Genomic DNA, 19,582 nt, shown 5'->3' with positions numbered 1-19,582 from the left:
ACTCGAGCTTGGGAACTTTAATGTCAACGAGGGGCAAATCATTGGCAATTCAATAAGCTAAAGCCAAATGAGCTTTGAAAACTGCCCCAACGACTAGACTCCAGATACTTCCTTCCTTCCTGCACGGCCACGATATGCATACATACATTTTTATGGCCTGCCTATAAAAGCTTTCAATATTTCATTCGCTTTGCATTTATGCTTTTTTTTCTTTTTACTGTTTGCGAGCCAACAAATAATTTCATAAACGCACCGCGGTGTCCTTTTCATCCTGTTTTTCGCATGAAGCGGGCTTGCGGTGCCTACAACAACCCCACATCGAACTCACTTTTGTTGCTCGTGTTGCCGTCGGCTCGTTGAGCCTCAAACCGAACCCGTGACTAGGGATGAGGACGAACAGAAGCAACAGCAGCAGCAGCAGCTGCCTCCTGTTTGGCGGCTCTGTGGCTTGAAGTTGGGGTCGGGTCAGCTCATCGCATTCGTATTATCCTTTTTATTGCGTGTATACACTCGCTTCCCACTCGCTCACCATGACCATTTACCGTTGCAGACTTTCGGCCAGTTCAAAATGTCAAGTTCAGTTCAATAACAACGCAAACGAGACACGACTAACAAGCTGAGTCTACACTTCATGCACTTTTTGCGGTTTAAGTCGACCAGTTAATGCCCTCAAAAATCTACTTGAATTACTATATGCTTCAATTAAGAAAACTGGGTCTAGGTTGAAAGAATGAAACTGATGAAAACTAAATTAATGAAAGAATTGATGGAATATTGATAGGATTTAGGGAGGTGAAAATAAATTAAAACATATTTATAAACTGAACATTTTTTATTTAAAATTAAAATATTCTCATTATATCGATTACTTTAATAATATTGTTTCGAATCTATTTTGTTTCAAATTATCAAATAATATTCGCAAAATCTATAAAAAAAAAACCATACATATTCTAATTATTTAGTACATCAATAATTTAAAGTATAAAATAATTTATAAATATGAAATATTTGTATATTGTATATTTCATAAAAAGATCAAAAGTTCATTGCACCAATACTTTATAAAGAAAGACTTATCTTCGAACGTCTCGGAGAGGAGCTATAAATATACTTAATTGACAGCAAGTGGATTACTGCATTGGCTCAGCCAAGATTCGTATGCTCCTGTTATTTATTTTTTTTATTTTTTTGTTAGAGCCACGCCCCGAGAGCACGCTGTTATCTGCCCTAGCTAATTTGACAAATGTAACGCATTCGTCACACTCCCAAAACAGAGAAATGGGAATCGTGAAACAAGAACAGGGAACCAGAAAACCCGCAGGGGGGACAGAGAAACCAGAAATCGAAACATTGCTGCATTACAATTTGGAAAATCAAATACAAAAGAGTGAAAATCGTTTGCCATTACACGCGATGAGCCAACCGACAATCAGACTGCCAGACAGAAAAACATATAGCCAATGGACGGAGTTAATGTGTGTGTGTGTGTGTGTGTGTGTGTGTGTGTGTGTGTGTGTGAGCTTCCCCTTCAAGCTGCTTTCTTTCCTCTCTGTGACATGCTATCTCTCAGAATGGGGTCGTGAACAGAGTTCGAGAGTGTCGTCGTTGAGCACTTGCTGGCAACAAATGAGTTATGAAGTGAGGATTTTGTGGTATTTGCTGGCTGGCACTGCTCATGTTTTATTGCCAACATCTTGGTCCTCACCTGGTTCGGTTGTGCTGAAGACGATGCATTAGCATGCCAGGAATTGCTCGTAAGTACCTCGTTTTCTGGGGTAATCCTTTACACGGTAAACAGATCTGAATTATTTGTGGAGCATCTAAATGAATGAGCTCATCTTCAAGGATACTGGGACACCTTAAACTAACTGCAAGTGTTACACGAAACCAAAAATACATATATCTTTGAATGCTTCTTATAGTTACATTTATTAAAGTAGACTTCTTCTACCAGTCTAATCTGTCTTAATCCTTTTGCAATTGCAAATAGATGTCCACATCAGGACTCATAACAGGAGTATTAGATGCATAATTGAAGGAGTCCACGGTTTTACCACACTTGGCGACACTGTGATTACGCAACAAGTGAACCAGACCTAGTTTAGCCTGCAGAAGACCAAGTCTCATGCCAATGCAGTTGCGGGGACCGATACCAAAAGGCATATATGCATCCATATTGATCTTATCACGGTTTTCTGGGGCGAAACGATCTGGATCATATTTCATAGGGTCTGGCCAATACTGCAAATAAAAAGAAAAAAACAATAATTATTAAACCTGCTAAAAACACGTAGAAACACAAGATTACCTTTTCATCCCGATGTATTCCCAGAGTGGAAACATAAAAGGGCATACCATTTGGCACCTCCAGATCATAGTAGGGCTTGAGAGTAAACTTTTCTCCCGTCTCCGGTTGGGTACATTCTCGTTCACTAAACCCTGCAATAGGATATTTTCGCAGTGTTTCATTTACCACCTGTGTGAGGTAAGGCATTTCCTGGATTCTCTCGTAGCTAATGAAATCCTCGTCTGCAAAATAGTCATTTACTTCTTGGCGAAGACGCTTTTGTATGTCAGTATTGCGTGCCAATTCAAAAAGAGTCATGGTCATAGTCGAAGAGCTTGTCTCAAAGCCCGCTGTCTGGAAGGTAGCAGCATGGGCCACCAAATAAGCCAAATCCTCAGTTTTATTTTTATCGTTTTCTGGATGAGCAGCTGCCTCGCGTTTCATAGCCAATAGGACATCAATTAGATCATTGCGATGTAATCCAGATTTCTCACGCTCCGAAAGAACATACGAAATAGTATTCATAAAGAAATCCCTTGTTCGCTTCGAAAATGTTTTGACTCGTGCCAGAGAAGCCAATGTGGGAAACAAGAAAATTATGAAACTGTCCAAAACTCGAGACAAGTCGAAATTAAAGAACTCTGTATTCACTTTGAAGAACTCGCTATTCGTGTCCTTCAGAGCGTTGGCTTTGATCCCAAAAGCAATAGTGGCTATTAAGTCGGTGGTAAATCGGGAACAAATATCCTTAATGCATACTATAGAGTCAACAGGCAAATTCGCCAAGAGCTGCTCCAGATCTTTGCCAATCTATAAAAAGAAACTTGTTTTCTTAGTTTATTTTGATATCTTCGAGTACTTACTTCCACCATTAGCGGATACATTTGCTTGATCTTGCCGCTTGTAAATACCGGTGATATTTTACTCCTGACATTCTTCCAGTCCGAGTTACGTACAAAGAATAAGTTGTTGTAGCCAAGAGGATCGTGAATCGGATCAGTTCTTATAACACGATTCACAAAAAAGTTAAATTTCTTGATCATTACGGTCTTAATTAGATCAAGATCACGAATTATTATGCCAGGTCCTTTTAGCAAATAAACACCAATCAAAGGTTCCTCCTCGAATCCAGGTGTATTATACAGCATACTAAGTTGCTCGAAATATGGCACTTTTCCTGTCAGAAAACTGCGAAAGTTTCCAAAGATTGGTTTAGGCTTTATAGACTTAATGCCATGGCGACGCCAATAGCTGTGAACTCGTTTCTGCCAGAGATAGAAGGCAAGAGCCAAACTAGCGATGAGTAAAATGATTTCAGTATACATCTGAGTTCTGGATTGCACTATGGACTGCCACTGCTGCATAGCCCATCTCAAGCTTTTATATATAACAATTCCACCTTAAAGCTTTCCATCTATACGCATTTGTTTTCTAAACGTGTCGTCTCATTTTATTGCTGATATGCCGTGACAAAGCGAAAACAATATGTTTGTATAGCAAGTGTGTATAGTTGTTGTTAAGGAATAACATTTGTTTGTTGGATTTATAATTTTTTGATCTACATTAACGTCGAGTGCTGATATCTGTAGGAATTTCATAAGCCTTCATTCAGTTTTCATAATACAAAAGTTATGACAGACTGATTTTCTTTGGCCGTGATGATAATGAATATTCACACGCGAAATGCTTGAATACCCTGTATTAAGGTTTTAATAACTCGGGTATAATACGTAATTAATAATCACATAAAGAGAATACAAATTATTTTGAGGTAAATATAATATGTTCATGTTTATGCTATGTTATTGATATTTTGCCCATTTTTAAGAGTATTTATTTATCAATTACAATACATTTATTTTAATCCATTACATGTTTTCTACTGAAAGTTTTCTATTTCAATTTAAAAATAATTCCTAACTTCAAATGACTATTTCCTTTTAAGACGATATTTTAACTAAATAATTTTATAAGGTATTAAATCGTCACCACTTCTAAATATTACAATTTTTTGCCAACTCAAGAGAACCCCCCCGTTTATCAATTTGCTTAGTCACAATTACTTTCATTCTCTGCTTGGGGGACTACCAACTAACTAATTTTGTTGTTCAATTATTATCAGTTCTTCGTTCAAGTGTTTGCTGATCGCTATTGTTGCTTATCATTGTAGTCTAGGTTCGTCAGAGAACAAAGAACCGGGGAAACCGTTTATAGTTTGTCTTGAGAAAACCCCTTCCGATTAAATATTTCACTCACGATCTCGCTAAGTATTCCACTCACTCAATTTATTACTTTGTTTGCTCTCTCTTCATACTTTTCTGTTTCTCTCTCACACATTTTCTAACAGTGTTAGAAATGAATATAGGCAAGTATATAAAGAAGTTCATAATATGGAATTAAGGTATTATATGTAGTTAAATTTTTAAGGGCCAAACTTTATAATCTAAAATTGATCTAAATCGATTAATACAAGTAGCCATTTCTTTATGTTTTTATAACCTTTCATATCCGCTGTTCATACAGCTCATGCTAAAAACATTTTAACCAGTTGCAATAAGTGCCTGTAAGAAATATGTTATATGTACATACATATATACTGAAATAAGAAAACTTAGAAAACTCTCCTCACTAACTCTAATACTATCTAACATTCTGTCATTACATTCACCAATAAAATCTCACTTTGTAACCTCTGGCAACTCTGTAAAAACCAAACTTTTAAAAAACTTTTATGTTATTCTAATCAAAAATAAAGATAGTTTCTGGATAGTTTTTATCACTTAAAAATGAATTCGAGAATATGATCTCTTGTGAGACTTAGGTGTACAATACATTGAAGTTTCCCCACATGTTTTTAAATATGATTTTAGAAAAACGTTTTTTTAATAGGATTGAAAAAGCAATAACAATTTGCACATTGGACAACTGCTGCTCATTAAGTAAATTTATTGCAAAAGTAATCTTCAATTCAAAAACACTTCTTTACATATCAATCCTTTTGCAGTCGTACATAGATGTCCACATTGCTTGCCATAAGAGGACTTTTCACCTCAAATTTAAAGGAGTCAACGGTCTCATTACATTTGCTCACACTGTGTTTGCGCAACAAGTGAACTAAACCTAGTTTAGCCTGCAGAAGTCCAAGTCTCATGCCAATGCAGTTGCGGGGACCGATACCAAAAGGCATATAGGCATCCATGTTGAGCTTGTCACGGTTTTCTGGCGCGAAACGATCTGGATCATATTTCTCAGGATCTGGCCAGTACTGCAACGCAAAAGAAACAAATAATTATTAATAAAATTAATAATACGGCTTTTGAAATAAGTATATACCTTTTCATCTCGTTGTATCGCCAAAGTTGAGACATAAAAAGGCATGCCATTTGGTACCTCCAGGTCGTAGTAAGGTTGTAGTGTAAACTTTTCCCCCGACTTGGGTTGGGCGCATTCTCGTTCAACGTAGCCAGCGATAGGATACTTTCTCAAAGTCTCATTGACAACTTGACAAAGATAAGGCATTTCCTGCAAACGTTCATAGCTGATGTGGTCCTCATCCCCGAAGTATTCCTTTATCTCCGAGCGAAGTCGATCTTGGATCGCAGTATTGTGTACTAACTCAAAGAGCGTCATTGTCATGGTAGATGAACTTGTCTCAAATCCAGCTGTCTGAAATAGAGCAGCTTGGGCAACCAAAAACTCCAAATCTTTATTATTAAACTCATTTTTTTGAGATTGAGTCTCTCGTTTCATAGCCAGTAGAACATCGACTAGATCATTGCGTTGGTTTCCAGACTTCTCACGCTCATCTAAAACGTAGGATATTGTACGAATAAAGAAATCTCTGGTCGGTTTTGGAAACATTTTGGCATGAACCAGAGAAGCCAATGATGGTAGTAGAAAAATACAAAAACTATCCAAAAGCGTTTTTAAGCTGAGCTTAAAGAATTCTGTGTTAACCTTAAAGAACTCGCTATTATCAATTTTCAAGGCATTAGCCTTGATTCCAAAAGCAATACTCGCTACAAGATCAATGGTAAACCGAGCACATTTATCCTTAATGCGAACAACAGAATTATCGGGCATTTTCGCTAAGTTCTCTTCTAGATCCTTACCAATCTGTAAAATGATAAATTAATTTCTATGTATTTCATATAACATCAAGATGTACTTACATCCACCATCAGCGGATACATTTGCTTTATTTTACCACTGGTAAAGACAGGAGAGATTTTATTCCTGAGACCTTTCCAATCTGGACTTCGGGATAGTAAGAGATTATTGTAGCCAAGTGAATCGTGAATTGGATCTGTTTTCATAGCTCGATTCACAAAATAGTTGAACTTCTTGATCATCACAGTCTTAACTAGGTCGAGATCCCGCACAATTACGCCAGGACCCTTCAGGAAGTAAACTCCTATTAATGGCTCATTCTCAAATCCTTTGGCTGTGTGGAACAAACTAATTTGTTCAAAGAAAGGAATTTTCCCAGTAAGAAAACTGCGTATATTTCCAAAAATTGGCTCTGGCTTAATTGATTTCACTCCATTACGTTGCCAAAAGCTATAAAATCGCTTCTGCCAGATATAAAAGAGAACTGCAACACTGGCGAAAAATATAAAGAATTCCGTAAACATCTTTTTAGTTTGTAGCGAAATACACGACTTACTGTGAATTCAAATGTTTCGAGGTATTTATACCAATCGTCTTATCGCTTCAGAGTTTTACTGATACACGATGACACAGCTCAAAGTGTACACATGTGCAGTATGATATATACGACATCGAATATTTATGTAAATTTCTTAATGTTGTTATTTAAAAATAGCTTCTACAATTTTCATCTCCCAATAATATTATTTTCATAAAGTTATTGAAGATTCTTTAACATTTCATCAGACTTGCACTCAACCCTAGCGTGTAGCGGTTTTCGCAATATAATGATGAATGAGATCGTGCGTAATTTTATTCACTTCATTTTACTTACTACGAGTTACCTTATCAATTAGCAAGTCATTATTAGTTTCGTGGCCTTACTTTGAGACTATATCAATTTTATAATTTTGTTTTTCTTTTGTAGGGCATTCCTTTGATAACGAACTAGACTAACTAGACAGCGCGTCGCAAAAATATAGGGTGTCACAATATCCATATCACAAAGAACATGGTTTAGTTCAAAAGTTGTAGATTCCTAAATGAGCTCTCGATAGGTTTTTCAGTCTTAAAATAAACTTCTTAAAAGCTAGTTATACTTCAAAATAGAAAAATAAATAATATTTTTATTTTTTCACAAATTTCGGGCTTACGTATATTTTAACATTCTTGAATTACGGACTTACATTATAAAATTAGAATTTTTATACCCGCTACCCATAGGGTAGAAGGGTATTATAACTTTTTACCGGCAGGAAATGTATGTAACATGTAGAAGGAGGCAACTCCGACCCCATAAAGTATATATATTCTTGATCAACGTCAACAGCCGAGACGATCTAACCATGTCCGTCTGTCCGTCTGTGTGTCTGTCCGTATGAACACCTAGATCTTAGAGACTGTAAGAGATAGAGCTATAATTTTCGACAGCATTTGTTATGTTTGCACGTAGATCAAGTTTGTTTCAAATGTTTGCCACGCCCACTTCCGCCCCGCAAATTGACAAAAATCGAATAACAAGAGTAATTTTAAAGCTAGAGCTTCGAGTTCTGGTGTGTACAATAATAACAAGAGTATTTATGATTTCTGAAAATTGATTGCGATCGAATTTTGTAGTATAAGACGACTGTGCGAACAAATAACCTTTATCATTACACTATTTGTCTACTATTAATTTTATCAGAATCCGAAACGTTTAAGAGTTTTTCTATAGAATAAGGAATAATTTAATGCACCTTGGTATAAAATGACGATGGCGAAGTGTGTGACAATCTGGCTAGTTCTATAAAATATTGTTTTCCTCCATTTTCTTTATTTATTTGTCTGCTATTCTCTCCTATGTTATTGATCTTCGATTTTTACGAGGTTTACCTTTCTATATTTCTTCCATCCAATCCATAAATACTTGTTTTGCAATTCTCGTACTTTGCAATTTAATAAGCTATGAATTACTTAAGAATCGTTAAAATAAATAAAACAAAGTTGTGGGTCATTGGGTCATCTTTGAGTGAAATGACAAATGCCCCAAACCAGTGTCGCGAACTACCCCAAAATATGCAAGTTGAACCCCTGGTTGAGGAACACAAATTAGATTATATCAGCAGCGGTGGCATTACGAACTTCATTGGACAATGGCATAATTATGCAATGAGCAACCCTCGTCGCAAATCGTCGCAAGGCAATACTCGAACTGCCGTGCCAGATGTTATCGTGAAAACGTTTACCGTTCGACTGTCCCCAGTCTTCAGACCCTGCTCAAAATTATGATGGAACACGCGACACAGCACACGGTGCTGCTTTGCTCTTCTCCTCTCTTTCTGTCTCCTTCTCTCTCTCGCTTTTTAATAATATGCACTTTGAGATTTTCTGCCCCTATCTGGTCAGCAGCTTTTGTTTTCTTCCTTATTTTTTTGGCACATGGCATGGGGTCGGGTGTGGCCAGTGGTCAAACCCTTGAGAACAAGTTCCGATCAAACAGGTTTTTGCAGTTGCATGCCATACAAACATACGACCCCCTCATCAACGGTAGCATCAAGTCAAAGGCTTACACATTTCATTGATGTTGCTGATGCATGCGCCCTGCTAGGCTCAACAGGGTAGACTGAGGCAGGGGTAGAGGCAGGCAAGGTCCTGGGGCAACTTGCAACCTAGGGTATTAAGTCCGCGTGACATTTTTTAAATTAAACAAGATCCAGCAACAAATAATAACAACTTACTACAGCAGTGGCTTGTGCGCGATTCGATTTTTGTATGTGTGTGTGTGTGTGTGTTTACGACAATCCTAGTTAGGGTTGCTGCATGCAGTGCATTCGATTAAGGGCTTAAGGGTTGGAACAAAGTCCGAAGAGGGTTGTCCCTGATCAATTCCATTGACCAAACGTTAGAGCTGCTTTAGTGACCAAAAATTCCAATAACCGAATATGAAAGTGACCAATTACTAGTGAGATATATGTATATACTAAACAACCCTATGCCATATTTCAACTCAGTGATAAAAGTCTTAACTCTAATCTATAAATAATATTTCTGCTGGCGAGTGGATTAAAGCTCATAACATTGCAATTGCCTGATGTTCTTATTTATAAATTAAAGTAGTCAATCTCGATCTCCATCTGGTTCAATCGCAAGAGCAGCGCAAACATTATTATAACTAGATAAGATTTGAGAAATAAGAATTGGATCCATTGGATTAGACTTTTCAGTTTTAGAATTTAGTTGATTTAGAACTAAAGTATCACATTTCTATATATTTATATTCCATGAAAAAGTCAATCGCCATTTAACGATTTTATTCTTTGTCAAACACAATCTTTTCTTAATCTTTTAAAGACTTCTTTTAGAACCATATTGAATATAAATTCTTCATTCGGCTTCTTTAAAAGACATTCACTAAAAGTCAGACCCTTGATTCAGCCACCTTGTCTCAAGTGTTTCCATCAACTCTTGAAGTAAGTTTCTTAGACGTGTGTTTCCCCTTATGTTCAACTTCCACAAAAGTTAAACAAGCTCAACTTCCTTCATCTATATCTGTGCTCTCAATTGCACAAGTCCCTTCTAGATTTAACTCCTTTTCAACTGAAATTCACTTAACTTCATGCTGAATATCCACCGAAATAACCACACCTGTCCCATCGGCTGCGACTTTTCTCTCCTTTTCTTACTCTATCACTCCTCTGTTCGTGTAGTCAACTTTCCGACTTCGATTCGGTATGTGATGGGCAAACCCCTCTATAATGGCTCGTCGATGGTTATGAATGCATAATTTCATTCCAAAAATTGCTGCTTCCTTCTTTTCTTTGCGACTCTGACTCGCTCTTTTCTTTTCTGTTCTGCTCTGTTCCGTTCTTTTCTTTTTTATACTTTACCCTCGGACTATTTGCCTGCTGTTGCCAATGCTGTCGTTGCTGCTTGTGCATATTTCACCGCGGAGCACACACAATCGCACGGGGTCTGATCCTTCTAGCCTTTCACGGTCACACCTCACCCCACTTGAATCTAACGCATTCCATCTCCCCTCAGCCATGGTTTTGAATATGTTAGGGTAAAGAGGTCTGCCAAATCTGGTTTATAGTCGCGCTTATAAAAAAACACAACAACATTAAAACTCCCCACGATAGTACATGGCCGAACGCAAGTTTAGGGTGAGGACAAGGGGACAACGATGAGGGTGAGGACAGTAAGTCGAGGGGTGTGGGATTCGGGTAGAGAATAAGCCAAGTTAGACCGGACCAGGGGCCAGTTCATATGGTGTAGAAGGCCGGTCTAGCCGCTGCGCTAATATCTACATAAATACATGCAACACGCTGCTTCCGGTGTTGAAAGTTCCAATTCACAAAAGTCCACGACTTCATGTTGATGTGATGTTGATGTTGATGTTGATGATGATGACGATGGCGACGGGCACGAAACCCAAATGAGGACTAGGCGGCTCTCGTGGTTGTCCTGATGAAGGCGAAAGCAATGGTGGTGATAGTAGGCGTGTAAAGGACGCAAGTAAAAAGGGTCCCAAAGTTTGGGGACAGTAACAGTGGTAACAGTCCAAGCAATATTTCACCAAAATAATAAACTATATTTATTGAATCGAATCAATTCAATCACGTTGCAATCGCAGCAAGATGTCCACATCGGATGACAACACGGGACTTAATGGCTGGAATTTGATCGACTCCACCGTCTTGTCACACTTGAGCACTTTGTGATTGCGCAACAAATGAACCAGACCCAACTTAGTTTGCAGAAGACCAAGTCTCATGCCAATGCAATTCCGAGGACCAATGCCAAATGGCATATAGGCATCCATATTGATATTATCACGATTTTCCGGAGCAAAGCGTTCGGGATCGTACTTATCTGGTTCTGGCCAGTACTGCAAAAATAAATTAACAATTATTAGTAAAATCACTAACAGAAATAAAGCAAACTGTAGTACCTTTTCATCTCGATGTATAGCCAGAGTGGACACATAGAAGGGCATGCCACTGGGTACCTCCAGATCGTAATACGGTTTCAACGAAAACTTTTCTCCGGACTCGGGTTGCAAGCATTCCCTCTCAGCGTAGCCGACAATGGGATACTTTCTCAATGTCTCATTGACAACTTGACTAAGGTAGGGCATTTCCTGCAAACGCTCATAGCTGATGTGGTCCTCATCACCAAAGTATTCCTTGACCTCTGCCCGCAATCGATCTTGCAATTTGTTATTGAGCGCCAATTCATAGAGTGACATGGTCATGGTAGATGAACTAGTCTCAAAGCCTGCTGTCTGAAATAGAGCAGCTTGAGCCACCAGATAGTCTAATTTGAGGGCTTTATCTCCCTTTTCTGATTGAGCAGCTGCTTCTTGTTTCATAGCCAACAGAACATCAATTAAATCATTGCGATGCACTCCAGATTTCTCACGCTCCGATAAAACATAAGATATGGTTCGAAAGAAGAAATCGCTCGTTTTCTTCGAGAACAACTTGACACGAGCTATAGAAGCCAAAGCGGGTAGCATGAATATAATGCCAAGATCCAAAGCGCGTTGCCAGCACAATTCAAAGATTGCCATATTATAATTAAAGAATTCACTTTTTATATTGCTAAGAGAATTCGCTTTCACGCCAAAAGCTATAGTTGCTATAAGATCTGTGGTAAACCGGGCACAAGTATCCTTAATTCGAATCTCGGAACCATTGGGCACTTTTTGGATGTTCGATTCCAGATCTTTGCCAATCTGTAAAACAATTTAAATCAATTAGCTTTTCCAGTCCCCTTTTCTATAAATCGATGTAGACTTACTTCCAACATGAGTGGATACATTTGCTTGGTCTTGCCGCTGGTAAACACAGGCGAAATCTTGTTGCGAAGTCCCTTCCATTCCGGACTGCGGACGAAGAATAGATTGTTATAGCCAAGGGGGTCGCGATGTGGATCAGTTTGAAGAGCTCGATTCACAAAGTAATTGAACTTCTTAATCATTATAGTCTTGATGAGGTCAAGATCACGTACAAGTATGGCGGGACCCCTAAGCAAATAGACACCGATCAAAGGTTCGTTCTCAAATCCCTTGGCCGTGTGAAGCAAGCTCATCTGCTCAAAGAAGTTCACCTTTCCAGTAAGGAAAGCTTTCACATTACCCACGATGGGCAGCGGTTTGATACATTTTACCCCATTGCGCTGCCAATAGGTAAGGCTTCGCTTCTGCCAGATAATGAACACGGCCACTAAACTGGTTATCAGTAATAGAAGCTCCGTAAACATTGTTTTCGCTCCGTTCGTAGATTTGCGACTACTGCGTATTTCAGCTCTCGCGCCTGCTTATAAGTAAGTAAATAAGATTTGCTTTCTCAGAGTGTCGAGTGAATATTTTAATTTGCCGATCGGCGATGACAATGCAGAAAGTGACAATGCGAAATGTTTGCGAACCCTGTTTTAATGGAATGTTTTGTGGGGAATATTAAAATTACTTTAGGTAATTTTAATTATTTCATGTTTTGCTGTGGTTGCTTAACATTATCGAAGAATGTTTTTTAATTCAATTAATTTAATTAATACTTAAAAATATTTTCAAAAATGAAACTATTTTAAAAATTATTTCTATCTTTTTTATAAATAGATATTTAGATTGCCAGTTCGATTACTTGGTTTAAAAATGTTTAAAATTATTTTCAAAAATCTATATTATAAATCAATCTATTTAACAATCGTTCGTTATACGAATAAACTAAACTACTACACTTAAAGATGATAAACTATATTCGTCTTATCAATTAAGCCTTGTGTGTCGAATTCATTGATAATGCTTTGACCGTCAAATCAAAAGCCCTCGCTGATAAAAGTTGAATTGATGTAGAACTTTAATTACGGAATGTCTTGTTTTCTTACGTAGTATCATTTAAGAGCTAAACAGGGTACCTCTTAGTCGGACACTAGAAGTGCTCAGAACGCGGTACGATTTGATAGTACTACTCTCCTTATCATATGCTCAGTCAGTGTTACTTACGAAGTCGACCACTGTGACATGCTCAATTCTTTTTTGCTTAGTGTTAATCAAGTTTTGTATCAGTGTTTCGCGCCCCCCTTTCCTCACCACTCCCCCCTTAACAGCACATTCACGGAAATCGGTTTCGGTCTCGGGCTCGTGTTTAGTCTCACATTAGCGTATTGACTGCCCGCCCGTCCCGCTTCCCACTCTTCACTCTTTACTCGACACTCGTCGCCCGTCGTCGAGTGGTAAACGATGCGACGCCGTTTCGGCTTTGACTTCGGGTTTGGGTGGTTCGGGTGGCTTGGGAAGTTTAGCCAGGGGCGCCGTCTGCTTTAGCTATCGCTTTGGGGTGTGGTCTTTGGCTTTGCTATCGTTGCTAGTTGCAGCCCTCGCCACCCACTGGGCTACCCCTTCTCGACTCCTTATCGTCTCTCGTGCTGTGGCTGCGTCTGCGGCTGTTTGTTTGTTTGTTTGCCTTGCCTTTCGCTGGCTTCTTTCGTTCGCAACTCCCACTTCCTTTGCAACTCTACCCTCCACCCTACCCGCTGAGGCGGACACATACATACTTCAGTAACTGCCAGTTGAACGCATATTGACGCTTATTAATATTTACATTTTTATTTGTATTTTGGGTTTTTTGCTGCTGCTCCCGGATGAATTTTGGACGCCGTTGATTAAGCGCTGAACAATGTTGCGACAGCGAAAAAAAAAATATGAAGAATAATAAATGTTTTTGATTGCTCCCTTTTTTAATTGTCATACAATTTAAGCCAGTTTGGAAGCCGTGCCACATGCATTTTGTTTTTCTGTAAATATGAATAATCATAAGAAGGGTAGTTACCGCTACCTATAGAGTAAAAGGGTATTATAACTTTGGGCCGACAGGAAATGTATGCAAGAGGCATAAGGAGGAATCTCCGACCCTATAAAGTACTTAAGTTGATCAGCGTCAACACCCGAGACGATAAAGCAATGTCCGTCTGTCCGTTCGTTTGTAGGAACATCTAGATCTCAGAAACTATAAGAAATAGAGACATATTAAATTGCCCACCGATCAAGTTTGTTTCAAATTTTTACCACGCCCACTTCCACCCCCGCAAAGTGACAAAACTCCAATAACAAGCGTAATTTTTAAGCTAGAGTCGCGATCAGATAAACATTATCGACGTTATGGAAAGAGTTTTGTATGGGCAAAAAGGGATCTTTTTTGCTTTGGCTGACAATCTGGTATATTTTAGACTGTGTGGTATATTTTGAATATAGTATTTAGTATTTTTGTAGCATATTATTTTGGTATTTTTAAAGATAAATGCCGTTTTGTTTTGCTTTTATGGGTAGCGGGTATCTCACAGTCGAGCACACTCGATTGAAACTTTCTTACTTGTTTTTTATTAATTTCAAGATTGAAAATAAATTGAGAATAAGATATACTCTTGCTAACAAACGATAAAAGCACAAGAGTTTGACAAAAACTTATTTATTATTTATGTAAATATATAAATATAAATAAAATCTAATATAATAGAAGGATTAATTTGAGTATGAGCACCAAATATATTGTTAATACAATATATAGGAACTTATCTATAAATAAAATCAAAAAGATTATTTTTATTGACAATTAGTTCATTAATGCGATATGTTAGATGTTTACAAGGTATCCAGCAGTCGATCTATTAAAAGTCGCACTTTTATTTAATGGTGTTTTGTTATGTTTCCTGCAATTTGAGGCCGTAAAACTCAGTGACCATAGATTTACAATTTACAATTTACGATTTGCTTTCCGTAATTGGTCCCAGTCGCCACATGCGAACTCCATTAAAGTTCGGATACACTCGTAATCTCTACTCTCTTCTCCCCCTTACTCAGCGTTTACGTGCTATTTTATTTCCACTTTTTATGTATTTTTTACACAATTTAATTAAAATATGAAATTTCTTTAATCTCACATTCTGTTTCTCTCCCTCTCGCTCTCGTTGCAGGTAAGCACAGGGTCCAGCTGTCATTTGAATCTTTGGCTCTAATTTCGGAGGGATTTTGTGCACGTGTCATTGTTTTCCTGGTTCCTGGTTCATGGTGTCTGTTGTTCCGGTTCGACTTTCAGCCGTATATTGCTGCTGCTCGTCAATGCTTGTTGATGTAGCTAGAGGAACCCCTAAACCACTTGAATTGTTTGCTCAAATTATTTTGAATTATTGCATGCGCCGTCGGCTCATTTCCACGCGACTTTTGTTACACCCTGTCCGATCCCCCAGGGGATGTCAGAGAATCCTCACCACCACCAAACCCATCGCCATCGCTATCGTCATCGGCAACGTCATCTCCAGCACTAGCACTATCATTAAGAGCATCCAGAAATGTTGTTGTTGGGTTCTCAACGGTTAAGTTCTATTGCATCCTGTTGGGTTTATGTTTTCCCTCGCAATTCTCAATTCTACTTATTTCTTGATGTGGCGTGTCCTTGAGCGCAAATGTTGCATTTGCTGCTCAGCATGTGGCAGCTCAAACGCACTTTGAAAGGATTAGTTCCATTTCCTTTCCCTTATTTCCCTGCATAATGCTCACTGCATGAGTGGTGGCAGTTTTCAATTTCCCTCCATCAGCCAAATAAGGATCAGGCAACAGTGAAGTAAATGCCATTTGTGATCGAAGCTAATAAAGATTAAAGAGAAATCAAAAAAAAAAAAAATAAATATTATGATTCTCTCTTCCATTTAAGCAATTATAGAAATAGGTATAAATTATTACTATTTATACATATTCGCCAATATCGTGATCTTTTCTTTGTTTAGATAATAGAGAAATCAGAAAATGTTCTGGATATAATAAAGTCCCTATTAGGTCTTCACTGCAAATCTAATTTCATTGAAATTTTGTCAGAGTGTTATAAAATTCTTTTTTGGATACAATAAATATACAGTATCTGCTTCACTGGAAATATTCCTAAATTGATATTTTTTGAGTAAATTTCAATATAACAAATAATAGAGAGTTCATCCATATCACTTGGATATATTCAATATTGATATATTATATAAGTAAAATAAATGGAAAACTGCAAATCTTCATTAATAGACATAAGAAAGCTACAGTCGAGTGTGCTCGACTGTGAGATACCCCTTACCCATTTTGAATAAAATGGTATTATTGCGGTATTATTCTCAAAATATTCCAAAAATACTGCAAAAATGCCCAAAAAAAATATATATTCAATGGTATATTTAGTATACCGATGTAGTACCGCATTCAGAATATACCATAGACGGCACAATATACCAGATTGTCATCCAAAGCAACTAAGACCTCTAATAAATAGGCGTTTTTGCCTATACAAAAGTATTTCATTAATAACTTCCACACTTTTGATCTATTATTATATATACCATTATCCCATTCTTGTATATTCCAAAATTCTCTAGCTTTAAATTTAAGCGTGTTATTCGATTTTTGTTAATTTGTGGGGCCGGAAGTGGGCGTGGAATAAATTTGAAACAAACTTGATCTGCGTGCAAACATTACAAATTCTATCGAAAAAAAATTATAGCTCTATCTCTTATAATCTCTGAGATCCAGTATTTCCAACAAACAGACGGACAGACAGACATGGCTAGATCGTCTCGGCTGTTGACACTGATCAAGAATATACCTGTTACATACATTTCTTTCCGGCACAAAGTTATAATACGCTTCTACCCTATGGGTACCTAAATAACATCAATTCCTCTTTGGATATATTAATTGTTTAACAAAATATTTCGTGAATTTTCTTTAATTCACATTTTGTCAACTAATATAGAGAGATCATAAAGTATTTTTGATATATTAAAGCAACTATTCAATAGATCCTTTTTTCACATATAAACTCAACATATATTTCTATTTCTTCTTTATTATTTAAGTAATCTTATTAAACATTTTAAATGTTAATTTACCTAACCATAGGACAATAATAACAATTATCATTCAGCTCTTTAAATCTAAGGAAAAGTCCCTCCATCACTCTTTCCAAAGTATGTTTCAAATTCCTCATTGTGCATCTCAATCATTAAACATCAAAATTGTGTCTGACCTTGAAGCACAATTTTCAATTATGTGTTTAATCGACTTACTTAAACATAATGTGGCAATTATGAATTATATAATTGCAATGCGAATTGCTGAAATCATCTGCTGCTTTCACACAAAAAACATTCTCTTAACTCTTGGGTAATAATTTATCAAATTCCACAATTGAAGTGTGAAATGCTCCAATGAAATCAACTTGGAATGTCAACTGATGTCGCATCACGAAGAATATGTACGAGTATATTTCTGTGCGAATGTAATACTGTATTATTAAGATATTTATATTCATTAACCCACAAAATACAGACGGCAATTGATAGGACACTTAACACGCCAATGCCCCGAGAGACTCGAGAAGAAGATGTGGAGTGGCAAGTGGCGAGTGGCAAGGGGCACGAAATGCCATTAACATAATTTATATACTAACAAAGGCGCCGTATAACGATTTACATAACAACCTGGCTTGAAGAGTGCGAGTATAGCGATTTGGCCAATAGATTTTGATTAAGCCGCAAAACAAGAAGCAGCCGTCTCGATGTGGACATGGATATGGTTATAGATGCGCATAAGCCGAGCCAAAACGCTAATTGTTAGTCAGCCAAGGCAACGACAACGACGGGCATAAAACATAAATAGGGCAGACGCTTGAACGAGGGATACGTGAAGTGAGCACATCGAGAAAATTACATTGACGACGTGTTGTCGGGAGAGGGAAAATAATTTGGTCACGTGCAGCGATATCGAGAAGGGGACTCCTTTGCTTAGCTGGTTGACTATTATTTCCATTTGATCTCCACATCCGCATCCGCGTGTCTGGGCTCAGGGCTTATCGCCCACAAAAACCCAAGCAAGAAAACTGAAGGCAGTCAGCGTAATGAAAATAGATTTTTGCTTTCTTTGGACAAAGTACAAGTTACAACATTGAATTTCTCTGAGGGTATTTCGGGTGTCCAGGGCAACAACCCGCCCTGGGCCTGTGGTTTCGATAAGCATCTGAAATTGAATTGAAATACAATTTTTTTTTTCCTAGTGCCTTTGCTGACGAACAATTAGAGAAATGAAGTTATAGGAAGTTCTTCAGACTGAAGCCGATTAACTGTCACAAATTTGTTGGAGTCGTGGAGCAAAAGAACTTGGAAGTTTGAAGGTGAAGTTGAAGAAGGTGTAGTTTTGCAGGTGCTAAAACGCCACTTCCTGTGCCTTGACACTTGACTTGACTCCAGTTGACTTGAGCGAGCTTCCCTCTCGGGGAAATAAATTGCGTTAGGGGCGCTAATGAACAACGTCTGCGGACAGGTGAAATGTTCCCGGCGAACAGATAAGAGTTACTCACATATAACTGTGGTCAGCTCTCGATTACAAAATGCGTGCCCTCAACGCACGAATGCGGCCCAGACAGCGACCTCAGTCGCAGTCGCAGTCGGATTCGCAGTTGAAATTCGCATGCGATTCGATGCGTTCAAAAGCCGGGATACATTTAATAACAAATAGCATGAACGAGCACATACGAAACCATGAGGGTAGTTTTTATACATCAATTTTTTTCTCAGTTTTTCTTTTTTTTTTACTGTGTTGTTATAAAACTGCTATGCACATAATGAGCAAAAAACGATGCGCCAGTTTGGGTTAGACCGGTAGCAGGATGCGGGATGTGGGGAGATGCGGAACGTGAACCAGACGGTCTGACAACAAAACGAACGAACGCATGCAATGGCTCATGGTTCATGGTTGGTTTCGTGTGAGGTCCTTGTTTTAGAGCACTCGGCTCCACATCACATCTCCGCATGCAGCTCACGTATGCGCTTAATTTTTTGTTTATAACGCCCCCAAGGCACACGCCCAGCTGAAAACACCCGATCCATTCCGATTCCACTCCGGACGCAGGCTGCGTATGTCACTTGGGGACTTGTTGGGGTAGACCATTAAACCCTTGGCCATTGCCTTTGACTATAGCAGCCTTTTCATTTATTTTTGTCTATTAACCGCATCGAATCGAAATAACGTCTGTGCTATAATGAAGGTATCTTTAACATAAACCCTTTTGCAACTTATTCTAGCTGTTTAATTCAAGGCAATGCTTCCTCGATAATGTTAGAGTATTTAAACTT

At 38.1% G+C, this 19,582-nt stretch overlaps 4 protein-coding genes across 6 annotated transcripts in view; 1 reads left to right on the top strand and 3 right to left on the bottom strand.

The window, feature by feature from the left end:
* The window catches only part of LOC117567426 (uncharacterized), a 172,213-nt gene that overhangs the window by 135,444 nt on the left and 17,187 nt on the right, over nt 1–19,582 (top strand). The window contains exon 2 of one of the 2 annotated variants that reach the window (XM_034247425.2): nt 15,392–15,906. The exons of the other annotated variant lie outside the window; for it this stretch is intronic. Coding sequence (XP_034103316.1) covers nt 15,392–15,395 — 4 coding nt within the window. The 3' untranslated portion in view covers nt 15,396–15,906. Of the gene's footprint in view, nt 1–15,391; nt 15,907–19,582 lie in introns of those variants that run through there. 2 annotated transcript variants of the gene reach the window in all.
* On the bottom strand, nt 1,454–3,652 carry LOC117567421 (probable cytochrome P450 6w1). 2 transcript variants are annotated; one of them, XM_052004143.1, is made up of 4 exons: nt 3,154–3,652; nt 2,312–3,100; nt 1,930–2,244; nt 1,454–1,871 (listed from the first exon to the last, which is right to left on the bottom strand). In XM_052004143.1, exons 1-3 carry the CDS (start codon nt 3,613–3,615, stop codon nt 1,969–1,971), a joined length of 1,527 nt encoding a protein of 508 aa, XP_051860103.1. In that variant the 5' UTR covers nt 3,616–3,652; the 3' UTR covers nt 1,454–1,871; nt 1,930–1,968. The 2 variants fall into 2 exon arrangements, with proteins under 2 accessions (XP_051860103.1, XP_034103308.1); XM_034247417.2 differs by having other exon boundaries at nt 1,454–2,244.
* On the bottom strand, nt 5,186–6,938 carry LOC117567425 (probable cytochrome P450 6w1). The gene is made up of 3 exons (XM_034247420.2): nt 6,463–6,938; nt 5,624–6,406; nt 5,186–5,555 (listed from the first exon to the last, which is right to left on the bottom strand). The coding sequence occupies exons 1-3, from the start codon at nt 6,922–6,924 to the stop codon at nt 5,280–5,282; spliced, it is 1,521 nt and encodes a 506-aa protein (XP_034103311.1). The 5' UTR covers nt 6,925–6,938; the 3' UTR covers nt 5,186–5,279.
* LOC117567424 (probable cytochrome P450 6w1) lies at nt 10,994–12,703 on the bottom strand. Its single transcript, XM_034247419.2, has 3 exons — nt 12,221–12,703; nt 11,370–12,155; nt 10,994–11,306 (listed from the first exon to the last, which is right to left on the bottom strand). The coding sequence occupies exons 1-3, from the start codon at nt 12,680–12,682 to the stop codon at nt 11,031–11,033; spliced, it is 1,524 nt and encodes a 507-aa protein (XP_034103310.1). The 5' UTR covers nt 12,683–12,703; the 3' UTR covers nt 10,994–11,030.

This window comes from Drosophila albomicans, chromosome 3 (assembly GCF_009650485.2).
Source record: "Drosophila albomicans strain 15112-1751.03 chromosome 3, ASM965048v2, whole genome shotgun sequence".
Classification (NCBI taxonomy): domain Eukaryota; kingdom Metazoa; phylum Arthropoda; class Insecta; order Diptera; family Drosophilidae; genus Drosophila; species Drosophila albomicans.
Note: the sequence above shows the minus strand (reverse complement) of the source record. Positions and strands in the feature narration are given on the sequence as shown.

What these genes read in the sequence shown, in the direction of transcription:
- LOC117567421 (XM_034247417.2), bottom strand. Translation starts at nt 3,615, where the DNA reads ATGTATACTGAAATCATTTTACTCATCGCTAGTTTGGCTCTTGCCTTC. An exon ending in TGTATCCGCTAATGGTGGAA is followed by an intron (nt 3,101 to 3,153) that starts GTAAGTACTCGA and finishes TTCTTTTTATAG; the next exon opens with ATTGGCAAAGATCTGGAGCA. An exon ending in GAATACATCGGGATGAAAAG is followed by an intron (nt 2,245 to 2,311) that starts GTAATCTTGTGT and finishes TTTTATTTGCAG; the next exon opens with TATTGGCCAGACCCTATGAA.
- LOC117567425 (XM_034247420.2), bottom strand. Translation starts at nt 6,924, where the DNA reads ATGTTTACGGAATTCTTTATATTTTTCGCCAGTGTTGCAGTTCTCTTT. An exon ending in TGTATCCGCTGATGGTGGAT is followed by an intron (nt 6,407 to 6,462) that starts GTAAGTACATCT and finishes ATCATTTTACAG; the next exon opens with ATTGGTAAGGATCTAGAAGA. An exon ending in CGATACAACGAGATGAAAAG is followed by an intron (nt 5,556 to 5,623) that starts GTATATACTTAT and finishes TTTGCGTTGCAG; the next exon opens with TACTGGCCAGATCCTGAGAA.
- LOC117567424 (XM_034247419.2), bottom strand. Translation starts at nt 12,682, where the DNA reads ATGTTTACGGAGCTTCTATTACTGATAACCAGTTTAGTGGCCGTGTTC. An exon ending in TGTATCCACTCATGTTGGAA is followed by an intron (nt 12,156 to 12,220) that starts GTAAGTCTACAT and finishes ATTGTTTTACAG; the next exon opens with ATTGGCAAAGATCTGGAATC. An exon ending in CTATACATCGAGATGAAAAG is followed by an intron (nt 11,307 to 11,369) that starts GTACTACAGTTT and finishes TTATTTTTGCAG; the next exon opens with TACTGGCCAGAACCAGATAA.